General features: G+C 37.9%; 2 protein-coding genes across 2 annotated transcripts; one reads left to right on the top strand and one right to left on the bottom strand.

Annotated features, from left to right (window-relative positions):
* Positions 1 to 1,563: 1,563 nt before the first annotated feature.
* LOC114299487 (uncharacterized) lies at positions 1,564 to 9,302 on the top strand. Its single transcript, XM_082901720.1, has 2 exons — positions 1,564 to 4,390; positions 8,494 to 9,302. Exons 1-2 carry the CDS (start codon positions 1,639 to 1,641, stop codon positions 8,928 to 8,930), a joined length of 3,189 nt encoding a protein of 1,062 aa, XP_082757846.1. The 5' UTR covers positions 1,564 to 1,638; the 3' UTR covers positions 8,931 to 9,302.
* An 834-nt stretch (positions 9,303 to 10,136) lies between these two features.
* On the bottom strand, positions 10,137 to 12,151 carry LOC114299486 (nuclear poly(A) polymerase 4-like). Its single transcript, XM_082901721.1, has 3 exons — positions 12,048 to 12,151; positions 11,320 to 11,382; positions 10,137 to 11,230 (listed from the first exon to the last, which is right to left on the bottom strand). Exons 1-3 carry the CDS (start codon positions 12,099 to 12,101, stop codon positions 11,027 to 11,029), a joined length of 321 nt encoding a protein of 106 aa, XP_082757847.1. The 5' UTR covers positions 12,102 to 12,151; the 3' UTR covers positions 10,137 to 11,026.
* Between the last annotated feature and the right edge of the window lie 3,022 nt (positions 12,152 to 15,173).

Below are 15,173 nucleotides of genomic sequence, written 5' to 3' on the forward strand. Positions count from 1 at the left end.
CTGTTCTTCTTCAACAAATTTTCTCTCTCCTCTGTATTTCTCTCCTTCTCCAAAGCATCCCTTTCATGCCTAATAGAGTTTGCAAATTCTGATTCGATTTCTCCGAAGAGGAACCACGATCTATGGTTGTGTCAACAGATTTAGGTTTGATTTTTTTATTTTGATTTTGGGTTTAGTTTTGTTTTTGAGTTTTGATTTTGATTTTGAATCTTAGTTTGGATTCAGAAAACCGCAAAATCAACATAACGAAAATGATTAATTTCAACAACCAAATGATCTATTGGTTGTGCTATGATTCATATTGTTGTCTGGTTTTTGTTGATTTTGAAGAAGTTCTGATATATATGCATACGCATACCGATATATATGTATTATGAACACTGATATTGGTTTTATAGCCGGCCGACCATAAAAAAAAATGTCGGCTGGCCAACTTTGAGCTTGATTTTTCTTGTTTAGTTTTGCTACTTTTTTGTTTGTTTTTTTTTTAAAAAAAAAAAATTGTGGTTGTAGTTTTGGGTTTGGGTTTGGTTTTTATTTTGGATTTGGTGGGTGGTGGGTGGTAGTGGCGGAAGACGGTGGTAGAAAATGGTGGCGGGTGGTGACTAATATTGGGTGGTAAAAAAAAAAAAAAAAAAAAAAAACTCAAAACTCAAAACAGAAACACATTTTTTGTGTTTTTATTTTTTGGCCAAATTTATAAACTGAGACCACTGATTTATAAATCAAAAATTTTACCAAACAAGTTTTTATTTGAGTTTTTAAAATTTTTGTAAATATAAATAGAAAACTGAAAACATAAGTGTTACCAAACGACACCTTAGACTAGATAATATACGGACATATACAAATAGATTTTTTTACCCATTAACTCTTAAAATTTTGCATTAGAAAAATTATACTTCTTAGGTTTCAAAATAATAGTCTATTTTGAAAAATTTAACTTTTTTTGGTAATACAATTATTACATTTTAAAAATATTAATTTTCTAAAATTACTCTTTAGTAGTATATTTTTTTAAGAAATATCAATTGTCATAATTATACTTTTTGTTTTGTTAATGAATTTTTAAAAAATGGTAAAGGAAAAAATTCGTATTATTTTAATTATTAATTTTTAAAAACGTAAGCTTGCTTGTTTTCTCTTTTCAGAAAACACTTTTCAAAAAATTCTGCTCTCTTATTTTTCATATTTTTTTGTTTTTACTGAATTTTTTTAATATTTTACGCAATTTTTTTACTTTTTAGACACATCTAACATAAATACACCTAAAAAGTAAAAAAATTATAAAAAAATCTTTTAAAAATTCACTAAATACCAAAAATATAAAAAAAAATACAAGAATTCAGTATATTTTTTGTATTTCTATGTATTTATTAATTTTTTAAAATATTTTTTCATAAATTTTTTACTTTTTAGATACATCTAACTAAAGTGCATCTAAAAAAGTAAAAAAAAATATTTAAAATTTAAAAAATATTCACTAAAAACAAAAGAATACAAAAATCAAAAAACACAATTTTCAAAAACTTTAATTCAAAAAATTCAAATCAAACGTACTGATTGATATTTTGAGTTAATAAAAAATAAAATAAGAAATTAATATATTAAAACAAGAGAGTAATAAAAATTATTAAAATGTGGGTCCAAATAATGAAAGCGAAAACGGCAACACCTATAAGTAACAATCCAAAACGCCCGGGAATAAAAATAACAGACCCATCGGGTCACCAACTGAAACCCCGCAAAATGTCCGAAATGACCTCACCATTCTCAAAACTTTCACTCTCTTTCTTCTACTTCTTCCTCACTCTCATGCCCTTCCACGTAATTTCACAGTCCCCGGCCACCATCGCCGACCAGACAACCCTACTCAACCTCAAAAAGCTATGGCGGAGTCCGCCGTGGACAGCCTCCTGGAACTCCTCATCCTCACCGTGCACCTGGCCGGCGATTCAGTGCACCGCCGGCACAGTCACCGGACTTCTCCTCCACGATAAAAACATCACGGACACAATCCCACCGTCGATGTGCGACCTCAAAAACCTCACCGTGCTCGACGTCTCGTACAATTACCTCCATGGCGACTTCCCTAAGGTTCTCTACAATTGCTCCGGTCTCCAATACCTAGACCTCTCTCAGAACTTCTTCGTCGGCCCAATACCCTCCGACATCGACCGGTTATCCTCTCTCCAGTTCATCAACGTCGGCAGCAACAATTTCTCCGGCGAGATCCCGCAGGCGATTAGCCGGTTACCGGAGCTCCGGACATTGCACCTGTACGAAAACCAGTTCAATGGTACGGTTCCAATCGAAATCGGAAATTTAGCCAATCTAGTGACTCTAGGTATGGCTTATAATACTATGCTTTCGCCATCGATAATTCCGATAGAGTTTGGGAATTTGAAAAAGCTGGAGTACTTGTGGATGACGATGACGAACTTGATCGGGAAAATACCGGAAAATTTTGCGAATTTGTCCAGTCTTCAACACTTGGATCTCGCTAGAAACAATCTGGATGGTCCACTTCCTCAAGGACTGTTCAAATTGAAAAACTTGAGCGAAGTGTATTTGTTTAAAAACAGTTTGTCCGGTGAAATTCCAACTCCAATCGAGTCAAACTTGACCGGATTGGACATGTCGATGAACAATTTGACAGGTTCGATACCATCTGATTTCGGCAAATTGAATCAATTGAAAGTCATGATTCTGTATTCGAATCAACTTTCCGGTGAATTACCACCCAGCATCGGCCAAATCACAGCCCTAGAGATCTTCCGGGTGTTCGAAAACAAACTCAATGGCACTTTGCCGCCGGAATTCGGTCTTCATTCGAAACTCCAATATTTCGAGATTTCCGACAACCAGTTCACCGGAGATTTGCCTCAAAATTTATGCGCCGGGAAGACTTTATTTGGCATGGCGGCTTCCTCAAATTCTCTCACCGGGACCATGCCTGAATCGCTTGGAAATTGTCAAGCTTTGCGTAGTGTTCAGCTATTCAACAACAAATTTTCCGGTGAGGTTCCATTAGGCCTCTGGACATCGCGCAATTTATGGAGTTTAATGCTGAGCAACAATTCTTTGTCTGGTACGCTTCCTAGTCAATTAGCTTGGAATTTGTCCCGGTTTGAGATTAGTAACAACCAGTTTTCCGGTCAGATTCCTACAGGAATCGGTTCTTGGGCGAGTCTGGTTGAGTTCAAGGCTAGTAACAATCAATTTACTGGTCCAATTCCGGTGGAGATAACCGCTCTTTCTCAGCTAAGCAACCTTGTTCTTGATGGAAATTCACTTTCCGGTGAATTGCCATCGACAATAATGTCGTGGAAGTCGCTGACTAGTTTGAATCTTGCTCGGAACAAGCTTTCGGGTCAAATTCCGGCGTTTTTTGGTTCTCTGCCTGACCTTCTCAATCTAGATTTGTCGGAAAATCAATTTTCCGGTCAAATTCCGCCTGAATTAGGCCATTTGAAGCTAACCAATTTAAACCTTTCTTCCAACCAATTTTCCGGGAAAATCCCAGATGAGTTTGATAACTTGGCCTATGAAACCAGTTTCTTAAACAATCCAAAACTTTGTGCTAAAACGCCGATTTCAAATCTCCCCAATTGTCTCACCAAAAACAGCGAATCCAACAGCTTATCCCCCGCAACTCTTGCAGTGATTCTTGTTTTCGCTGTAATTCTATTCATAGCTGCTGTTGTATTAACCGTCTTCGTGACCAGAGACTACCGGAGGAAAAAGATCAAGCGAGACCTTGCGGTGTGGAAACTGACCTCATTCCAGAGGTTTGATTTTAGAAAGAAAATAATTTTGTCGGGTTTGACTGAAAACAATTTGATCGGAAGTGGTGGGTCCGGGAAGATATATCGCATCGCTGTCAACAATTTAGGCGACTGTGTCGCTGTCAAGAAGATTTGGAGCAATGGGAAGTCAGATCACGAGCTCGAGAAAGAGTTTCTGGCAGAAGTGGAGATATTGGGCACAATTAGGCATTCCAATATAGTGAAATTGCTGTGTTGTATTTCGAGTGATGACTCAAAATTGCTTGTGTATGAGTATATGGAGAAGCAGAGTTTGGACAAGTGGTTACACGGGAAGAAGAGGACTAGCTCCGCCACCGTGTTGAGTAGTTTGGTCCACCACGCGGTGTTGAATTGGCCGACAAGGCTGCAGGTTGCGGTTGGGGCTGCTCAAGGACTATGTTATATGCACCATGATTGCTCTCCGCCGATCATTCACCGTGACGTGAAGTCTAGCAATATTTTGCTGGATTCTGAGTTCAAGGCAAAGATTGCTGATTTTGGACTTGCCAAGATTTTGGCCAAGTCTGATGTGCCTAATACTATGTCTGCTGTTGCTGGTTCAATTGGGTACTTTGCTCCAGGTAAGACACTTGAGGCATTAACTCTTATTAGTCTGCTTGTTTCACCAAAAAAACATTTTCTACTTCATGACTATTGGCATAATAGTTGTAAAATGAACTGATGTATTATTATTGATTGATTACAAGATTGATGTATTGATTTGTATGTTACAAGCTATTATATAGGAGAGGTGTGAGGTAAGTGAGTGGTGGTAGTGGATGGTAGTGGAGGTGGTGGGTGGTAGTGGAGATGGTAAGTGTGTTAGGTTTAGTGGGATGGATGTAGTGGGTTAGGTTAGTGGGTTAGGTTTAGTGTACATTAACAGCCCCCCTCAAACTCAAGGAGGATAGGAACTAACCAACTTGAGTTTGAAGAGAGTAACAAAACAGAAAAGTAAACTGATAAATAAAAAACAAAACAGGATAGGAGACATGGTATGGTCGTGTCGGACCGATGTAGCAGACAGTTTATGGGGTCATGTCGGACCGTTGTAGCAGACACTGTGTGGTCGTGTCAGATGTAGAAGACAGTTTACGGGGTCATGTCGGACCGTTGTAGCAGACAGTTTACGGGGTCATGTCGGACCGTTGTAGAAGACACTGTGTGGTCGTGTCAGACCGATGTAGAAGACAGTTTATGGGGTCATGTCGGACCGTTGAAGACAGTTTACGGGGTCATGTCGGACCGTTGGAGAAGACAGTTTACGGGGTCATGTCGGACCGATGTAGCAGGACAGTTTACGGGGTCATGTCGGACCGTTGTAGAAGACAGTTTACGGGGTCATGTCGGACCGATGTAGTATGAGTTATGGTGGTGCACCAAGGGGGCGACTTAGAGAGTGCGCCATGAGCGACTTATACATGATACTGTGTATAACCCCCCCTCAAACTCAAATAGGTGTGAAGATAGAAACCTATTTGAGGTTGAAAAGGAATTGATAAAGCTGACCGGTGTAGAAGACACTGGATGAGTGTGTATATAGGCTGCCCAAAAAATATACATGGATGTAGATATCGAGCCCTCAAAAGTCGTGCCCTCAAAAGGTGTGCCCAATCTGTCAAAAGGCGTGCCATCAAAAGGCGTGCCCGATTCATCAAAAGACGTGCCGGACATGATGGCGAGGCACGTGGGCGCCTTGGCTTGCGCGCCCGTGTTGTCGGCTGGTGGGAAGAGGCGCGCGATGCGCGTGGCTGCCTCGGCTATAAGACAGAGGCTGAGGCTGAGGCAAAAAACCGGCGAGAGAAATTCTGAGAGAGATTTTGGAGAGAGATTCTGTAACACTCTGTTTTCTGAGAGAGAGTTCTGAGAGAGATACTGTGTAACACTCTGGTGCCTAGAAAATGGCTTCATCGTCTTCCCGCGGGCTGCTCACCCTCTTTCCCGACCTCAACGAGTCAACGAGAGAGAGAACTGGTGCGGTGGCACTGGAAACTCAACTAAGCGCCCCGGAGTTTGCTCCGTTGAACTTTCCGATGCGGGCTGTGGAGCAAAAAATGGCGGTGTAGTCGGATGTGGAGGCCAATCAGTATACTTTGAAGGCATGTGTGGAAAGCATGACGGCGGTTACAAATTTGTCGAACCGGCTGCAGAGTAGGACAAATGAGGTGCAACAATTAAACTCCCAGCTGGCTCTGCTCCAACGCATGTATAAGGATGCGCGAGCAGAGATAAGCGTGCTAAGAGTAGAAAACAAGGAGCTGAAGCGGAAGGCCACCGTGATGTTCCGATTTGGAGGTCCACCAGATGCGGGAGTGGAGGAGCAGGGAGGAGGCAACTGGCTTGGTGGCCGAGGAAGCACGGAGGCAGTACCGTCAAGGGCCGTCCAGGACGGAGGCAAGAAGAAGAGACCTGCAGCAGAGTAGAGAAAAAAACAAAAAAATCCCACTGTGGGTGTGGGTGTGTTTGTTTGTATTTTTTTTTTTTTTTTTTTTTTTTTTTTTGTGTGTGTGTGTAAAATGGTGATCGGGGTGAGCCCCGACATGAATAAAATGAGTTGGGTGTGCAGTTCGTCTTCTGTCTTTTTTTTTTTTTTTTTTTTTTTTAATAATAAAAATAATAATAATAATAATGAAAAAAAAAGAGGAAAAAGAAAGTGGAGTAGAGGATGGGTCTCAGCAATACGGGGAGACAGCATATTACAATAAAAAAAAAAAAAAAAAAAGGTAAAGTGGAAAGATGAGAGAGACGAAAGGCATTAGGTAGTGGGATCACGTGGGTGGTGTAAAATAGAGGAAAAGAAAAAAAAAATAAAAAAAAGCAAAAGAAGAAAAGTAAAGTGGGGTTGGTGAGTTGGGTGAATAAAAATAATATATATATATATATAAAAAGAAAAGAAGAAGAAAGGTGGGTGGTGGAAACAATTATGGTGGGGGACAAAAAGAGAGAGAGAGGGAGTGGGTTGAAAAGAAATAAATAAAAAAAAGCAAAATAATAAAGAAATAAATACAGACACTGTTATTCATGTGTATGGATGGTGCTGTATTGAATGGATCTGTGGAGTGTGAAAGTCTCTTTATTGCTCGCTCTTTCTTCCCTCCGTCGCTCGCTGAGTAGATATGACGAAGGTCGGACATTTGGAGGAGGAGATTGACTGCAACAGCCTCATTGTCAGAGACATGAAAAGGCAGGGGCTTCATTGATGCTCTTCAGACGAAGCTTTGAAAAGTAGGTGGTAGGGTTTGGATTCATTTGATTCCGATCCAGAAAAAATGTCATCGATCTTCTTCAGGTTAGGGTTACTACTCTCGATCATCTTCTTTGTTGCGAAACCGTCCGAATCAGCGGTTTTCAGTGTAGATCTAGGCTCAGAATGGTTGAAAGTCGCCGCGGTGAATCTGAAACCAGGACAAAGTCCAATCTCGGTCGCGATTAACGAAATGTCGAAGCGAAAATCGCCGGCATTGGTCGCATGTCAAGGCGGCAACCGCTTGATCGGCGAAGAAGCTGCCGGACTCGTGGCGAGGTATCCCGATAAAGTATATTCAAATCTTCGAGATTTGATAGGAAAGCCCTATGATTATGTGAAGAAATTTCTCGATTCAATGTATTTGCCATTTGATGTTGTGGAAGATCCGAGAGGCGGTGCTGGGATTAGGGTTGAAGGTGGTGCAATTTATTCGCCAGGGGAATTGGTGGCGATGGTATTGGGTTATGCTTTGCATTTGGCAGAGTTTCATTCCAAGGTTCCGATTAAGGACGCCGTGATTACAGTGCCACCATACTTCGGGCAGGTAGAGAGGAAGGGTTTGCTTCAGGCGGCTCAGTTGGCTTACCGATGGGAGAGAGCTGGTGATTGAGCCGATGGTGGCTCGATGTCGCCATTGATGAACAAATATGTGTGAGGCAGAGAAGAGTTCAGCTATGACTTTCTGGCAGCGGGTGTAGGTATGTGTAGAGGTCCGGCGGGCGGCCAAGGCGAGGCTGCCGCCCGCCGGTGAAGCAGAATTTCTAGCTTCTCAACCTTGCTCTGATACCATGTAAAATGAACTGATGTATTATTATTGATTGATTACAAGATTGATGTATTGATTTGTATGTTACAAGCTATTATATAGGAGAGGTGTGAGGTAAGTGAGTGGTGGTAGTGGATGGTAGTGGAGGTGGTGGGTGGTAGTGGAGATGGTAAGTGTGTTAGGTTTAGTGGGATGGATGTAGTGGGTTAGGTTAGTGGGTTAGGTTTAGTGTACATTAACAATAGTAAACAAAAGCTAACTAGAAACTAAATTGATTTTGGTGAAAAATACTTTTCACTTTTTGAAAGGATTTTTTTTTTTTTTTTTTTTTTTTTTAACCTACTAGACAAGTAAAAGTCTTACCAAAATTATCATTATTATTGTTGCCACTGCTACCACTATTAGATCCACCATCGTCATCATTTTTTAGGATTGTGATAGAAATATAAAAAAAAAAATTCCAAAAAACCTTTTTCACTAAAAATATTTCACACCATCATTTTTAGGGTCCCAATCAAATATAGGTAAATATTTTAACCAAAATATATTTTCTAAAATGTCTTTTTCGTGAAAAAAAACTTTTCTTGGGAAAATTTTTCAACTGAAACCAAAAGACACTACCCCTTTTTCTCCTTTTCCCACTTGAACTGAAAATGTTGATTTGGTTACAGAATACGTTTACACGAGAAAAGTGAATGAGAAGATCGATATTTACAGTTTCGGAGTTGTACTCTTGGAACTGGTGACGGGAAGAGAACCCAACAACGGAGATGAGCACACGAGCCTCGCAGAATGGGCGTGGCGCCAATACGGAGAAGGAAACTCAATTGCCCACACCTTTGATAAGGACATCAAGGAACCACATTATTTGGAAGAAATGACCACTGTCTATAAACTAGGGCTCGCATGCACAATGACACAACCTTCTAGTAGGCCTTCCATGAAGGAGGTTTCGCAGATTCTACGCCGTTGTGGTCCTATAGAGGGCAGCGAAGGAAAGAAGGTGGTGTGTGAGTATGATGTTGCCCCACTCCTTGACAGCGCCACATACCTTTCTAGCTACAGGCATTCGGATGAAGATGATGACAGTGTAGCATGCATTGTGTGATGTTGGAATTGGTTGCAGAGTAGTTAATAAGTACTCTCACCAATATCATCTGTATCAAAACCAGAATTCGACTCTGAAGAGGGACGACTCACTTTTCAAAAATCACTAGACAAATGAAATCCATATCATCATAATAGAGGGATTAGATGAAGATGAGGATAGTTTTAGTTAAATTTGCAGCTTTTGAGGTTGAAATTAGTCATAGGTATTAGATGATCTAGTGCAGCTTTTTTTTTTCTTTTTTTCTTTTTTTTTTTTTTTGCAACATCAAGCATGCAAAGGACGTAAAATTTCTCGCAAGTAATAGTAGCAAATGTAAATTTTGGAATAAGATGATTTTCTCTTCTAATAAAACAATCTACCTTGTCCCAACTGCAATAACAATTCGGAAAATTCAATTTCTTTTCAAAATTTTACACTGAGGCCGATTAAAATTATTATACTACTTTAATATTTTTTATATTTTAATTTTTTAAGCATTAAAAAAATAAGTGAGTAGGTTAAGAAGAAAGACATTTATAAAATAGCTCTACCCTTTCTCTTCATTTATTAGTTATGCAGATTTCTATCAATTTTGTTGAGATCATAAATTTAAATAGAAATTTAAAAATGGAAAGAGGAACAAAAAAATAATAATTTATATTTTATTCATATTATTGTCTTTACATTTTTTCTTTTCATTTCTCAATCCCTAATCAAATTCATCATCCAAATACAGTTTTAAAAGTCTCCTTTAAATCACTCACTCACATTGAAGCGATAAAACTGAAACATAAAAAAACCAAAAAATTCAGTTTGACGGTAAATTTGCTCTCAACCCAGACTTGAATCAAACTGATTACATCCTTATTCACCGCACTAAACATTCATAATTGCAAACATCTAGGCACTATTTTTGCCCTTTCTCCATCATATGTAAAGCAAACTACTGTCTCCTCCTGCACTCTGTTTTGTAAAAGCAATCCAAAGAAAATAGAAATGGCTAAAACCACCCTCGTTGCATCAAAACACCATCAAGACACGTTTTTTCCTCCATATAGAAAAATTAACAATGTTGGTGGAGAGAGAGAGAGAGAGAGATGCCATACTAGAAATTGTATTGCAAAAGCACAAGTACACATAACACAAAGGTTTAATGAAAGTCACAGGGCCTAGCAGAGACATGAAGGTCACAAAACTAACCCTTATTAAACAAGCTGTTCCATATCGTCTAAACAGAAAGGCATAAGATTTTCAACACCAAACAAAGAAAGTAGCAAAGCTGATCAAATAACAGGCTGCCAAGTTTGGTAAAGCCCCAAGTTCTGTTCCAAAAGTAACTTCCACTGCTCAAAGCATTTTTTTTTCTTTTTTCTTTTCTTTTTTCTCCTTTTGATTTATAGTGATACAAATACAGCTTCAACAGCACAGAAGACAGAAAACGGGAGGCACACACTAACCGGCCACATTAAGCAGTCATTCCCAAGTTGCAGCAGGGGGATATTCCTTTCCTCCCCTCTTCTCCTTGCATACCAATGATTTATAGAACGACTCGGCTCCCAAATTTTATGCTGTTGATTTCAGACTCAACTTGCTAGGAAAAAATGACACAGAAACAACCAAACAGGACAGTATAAAGATAACCTGAATTCACGTCACAAAATTTACGATTTCAAAAAACATGCCTCATCACTGGCTTCTGCACTGATTCAGAACTAGCCCGATTCTTGGATTCTGCCGCCATTTCAAGTACAATAGTCGGCTACAATACAAATCAAGTGGGAAGTAAGAAGAGAGAGTTTGGTACCCAACAAAACAGTAACAATGGATGGGAAGAAATAGAGAAGAGAGGATAATTTATCCAAGCATCGGACAAAGAACATGAATTAGGTTCTTAAGCACAGCAAAGTGTATTCAAGGCATGATTTATCAAAATTAAAATAGAATAATTTATTTTATTGAAAAAAAATTCTATCTAATGATACATTCAAAAGTAGAAAAGTGTATTCAATAGAACTGCCAGAAATCATTTCAGAGCAGGGATTGGAAAAGGGAAAATGAAGATAATAAGTGAGAAGGGAAGGCCTCAAAATGAGAGAAAATAGCAGACAATATAATTAACAACCATGCAACAAGAAAGAGAGGTCTTCCGCACTCACTTCTGGTACAATCAATCGCGATATACTTGCATAAACGAGATCAATTGATATTCCCTGATACTTGAACTTCATTACTGGGACATAAGCATCTGGAATTGGTTGAAGCTCAGTAATTTCTTCCATTTCAGCCAGCATATCATGCAATATAATAAAGAAATCTTCCTGCAGACAAACATCATATCAACCTTTAAATATAAAGCTTCTGGATTTGCAAAACCTAACAAGAAAGAATGACCCAAACTATAACCAACCTCTCTATTTACGTAGGATGGTCCGACACACAAGGTATCCATGTCAGCCCCAGGCCCATGAACCTGTCAACATAAAACATTTTTACCACATCCCCTTGTAATCTAAATACACTCACTAACCAAGGATGACATTCAAAAAAGGATAAAAAAATTAACAAAATATTTCTTACAAACAACAGTAGTCAGAAATTCATGTACAGTTTTTTGCTCATTGAATTGCTGCAGGGACTATGTAGAGACTTCTGAGTGAACGGATATATATGGGAGTTTTAGATGTTTTGTTTTACTTTTCTTGTAGTGTATGTGGGTGCCCCCTTGCTCATAGAATTGCTGCAGACAAGTCTGTCAAGCCCAATCAAACACTTGAACATGGATAATATGACCTACTGTTCTCTAAGACAACCTGGAATTCCAAATGTCAATGCCACATCCAGCACATAAGCTCCTATTCAACGTATCATACAGTTCTTTGACAAGACTGGCTCAGTGATTACTCTCAACCACCAAATGACAGAACCATCCCCTCAGAGATGAACAAAGAGCAATTTCATTCTACAAAAAATTTGTCTTTATCATTTTTCATCTAAGTTATTCCAGAAACTCTTGCAAATTTTGGCAACATGAATGAGCCAAAATTCCAAACCATTGTAAGGTCCACTGAAGAAATATATAGGGAAGACAGAATGCTCCTACACCATACAAAGAACATACTGCAATCCTATACTTACCCCCAGCCGGTATGACCCAAAAGTAAATATGACAGCATTTGCATCTTCTACCATTTGGTCTGTGTAACCTCTCTGACGGGTTAATTGCTTCACCCAACATTTCACAACCTACAATATTATACTTCTTGTGACAATTAATTCATTAACAAATAATAAAGTTATTGAAAAAGGCTACAAAATCATCAATTAGGATATACAAAGCCAAATATCCTGATAACCTAGAAAAACAACGCATAGTGTGACAAAAAACTTGAACTAATATTTTGACTGAGTATAGGGGTGAAGGCAATTGCATCACCAGACATCAGAAGTAGAACTTCAAACAAAACGACATACTGACTCAATTTTCCATGTTTTATTATGATCTTTTCCATGTTTTACATAATGCACATATTTCTTCTCCTCACAACCCACCACATCTTTCTTCTTCCTTTTTCCAAATTTCTTATTTTGTGAAATAATAATGCTATAGTCATCAAAATTGACTACAAAATTTTGGATACTATCAAATAAATTAACAATAGACATTCATTTATTCCCAACAAGAGAATGGAACTCATCTAATTCCCAATAAGATGATGTGACTTAAATAGGATAGTGAACCCCACATTTTATATCAATAATTCCCATCTCTCTTCTAATTTGTTTTTGCATTTTGCAACAAGAGAATGGAGCTCTTGCTTTATTTCACTTTCCAATTGGTCAAATAAATTATATGAAATTATTTTTTCTGTGTGCAATTTTACCATAATGTAGACAATGTCAAGTCAAAAATCCATTATGCCTCATCACGAGTAGATTTGAAATAAATAAAATTCAGATTAAGATATTAGGAAAATTTAAAGAGAAATGAACCATCTTCTTCTTAATCTAATCATGCCTTTATAAAATTAGTATTCGGGGAGTGCTAACAAAAGAATTAAGGGGAGATTAATTTGCCAAAATGCCCTCACCATTCTTAAACTTTCTACTCTCTTTCTTTTACTTGTTCCTCACTTTAACACTGCCCTTTCAGGTAATTTCAGAGTCTCCGGCAGCCACCGACCAGACTATCCTACTCAACCTTAAACAGCACTGGGGCAATCCTCCATGGACAATGTCGTGGACCTCCACGTCCTCACTGTGTGACTAGCCGGATATTCACTGCATCGCCCACAACAAATTCTCCGGCGATATCCCGCCGGCCATATGCTGGTTGCTGGAGCAACAATACTTGTAACTCTGCGGAAACCAGTTCACCGGTACGTTTCCAGTGGAAATCGGTAACCTGTCAAATCTGTTGAGTCTAGATTGTAAGGAATTTTTTTGTAGGTGGCCTACATAGATCAAATAATTATACATTGTATTTTGTTAAATGAAGTACGAGTGGTGTCGGTTAGACTCATTAAATTATGATCCATACAGAAACATGATCGGATCATGGACACATCTCTAATAGCACAAATTTTTGGTCATGCTATGTGCACTAAAGGAGTATGGGCTAAACCATATGTATAGAGACCAGTTTAGGCCCACTTATAATTTCATTATTTATGATGGGCTAAAATGGGTGCTTTATAAATATGTGGTTAAGTCCCCACTCCAACCCTAGCTTCCATCTCATATTTTCCCATCGGTGTATGAGAGCAAATAAGAGTAGGATTTTGGAACGAAAGACAATAATCATTAAGAAGTCTACCGCTTAGATCAACTATTATTAATGGTGTCAAGTACGCAACCATTATCAATGGCGTCAGGGACGCAATTATTATTGTTTTCTTCTATTGATTTGACTTGAAATTTTGGAGTTTAGATTTCTTTCGAAATTTCAAAAAAGGTATCAAATCTTCTTGTCAGATCATTGAGGAAAATATAAAGTTTTTCACTCTGATTAATTTTGTTAATGTTCGACCATGATACACAACTATGATTACAGTATTTATTTATTTTGTGAGGATTGTTGGCGTCAATTGTATATCTTCTTTTTTTGCTTCCGCACTAATTAACGTCAATGAATAGTGGCTCATGTCTTTGACGTCAATGAATTATGGCTCATGTCTGATCTGTATGTTTAGCGCATACATATGGCTTATGGTTTATGATTTTTCTATATTTTACATGATTGTGCACATATGTCAGATTCTTTTGGTTAAAGAATATTTTTATTACTTTTAAAGATATACTTTATACATATTTAGGTTTAGAGTATGCACATATTGAATCTAATAATCATATGTTTTTCGGACCATGTATACGGATTGATTTGTTTTTCAGTATCACCAGTACTATTTTGTTGTTTTTGTTCCATGGCCATAGCATGGTGTTCATAAAGTTTTAATTAAGTTGGATTATTTTTGAGACGTAAAGTTTTTTTTAGCAATTCATACCTAGAAGTGGCATTTCGCCTAAGTGGCCTCTATCATGTAAATTTTCTTGAATTTGAAGTAAAAAAATTGAATTGCATATGGTTACGTCTAGATCTATGCGAGCATTGATCGGCCCAAAGGAAGGTTATTATTTTGGCCGGGTATAGACGGTATAAGATAAATAATATGAGTGATATAATTATGGGATTAATCTATGCATTTAATAGTTGGCCCAAAGGAAGATTTATTGTTTGGCGGCCTATTTTTACATTATTCATATTAATTAGCTTTATTGGGAGAAGACCACTTACATGTTATAATACTTATCCAAAGACTTGATTGTAATGATGCGTTAGGTTTCTCATGAGGGCTCATTATTACAAATTTATTTTTTATTATTAAAGTTAATGCCCTATAGTCTAATTAATTGCCCCTACAATTAGACTAATTTTTTTGCATAATAATAATAGTTATGGTTGTATTTTTATGAATGTATTAAGGTAGATGGGACATTTATTAATTGTAAGATTTTTTCTGTCTTATATATAGTAGTTTTGGCCTGTTGGCATTCTAGGAAGGGGCTTATACCATGATTGAGGCATTAGTACTGGTCTTTCAGGTGTTTGATTACTGGTTTGACCATTGTTTTGACCATTATTTTGTATAGGTTGTCTATTTCAAGCCAATTGCTGTTGAAGCAGATTTATGTTTTCTTCAACTTCTCTAATGATGAGTGGTTGATATGTATGCATTCGATCCAAAAATGACACTGCACACTTCT

This window comes from Camellia sinensis, chromosome 13, assembly GCF_055761805.1.
Source record: "Camellia sinensis isolate YWXY chromosome 13, ASM5576180v1, whole genome shotgun sequence".
In the NCBI taxonomy this organism is placed as follows: Eukaryota; Viridiplantae; Streptophyta; class Magnoliopsida; order Ericales; family Theaceae; genus Camellia; species Camellia sinensis.

What these genes read in the sequence shown, in the direction of transcription:
- LOC114299487 (XM_082901720.1), top strand. Translation starts at nt 1,639, where the DNA reads ATGTGGGTCCAAATAATGAAAGCGAAAACGGCAACACCTATAAGTAAC. An exon ending in AATTGGGTACTTTGCTCCAG is followed by an intron (nt 4,391 to 8,493) that starts GTAAGACACTTG and finishes ATTTGGTTACAG; the next exon opens with AATACGTTTACACGAGAAAA.
- LOC114299486 (XM_082901721.1), bottom strand. Translation starts at nt 12,101, where the DNA reads ATGGTAGAAGATGCAAATGCTGTCATATTTACTTTTGGGTCATACCGG. An exon ending in TTGGGTCATACCGGCTGGGG is followed by an intron (nt 11,383 to 12,047) that starts GTAAGTATAGGA and finishes TTATGTTGACAG; the next exon opens with GTTCATGGGCCTGGGGCTGA. An exon ending in CATCCTACGTAAATAGAGAG is followed by an intron (nt 11,231 to 11,319) that starts GTTGGTTATAGT and finishes GTTTGTCTGCAG; the next exon opens with GAAGATTTCTTTATTATATT.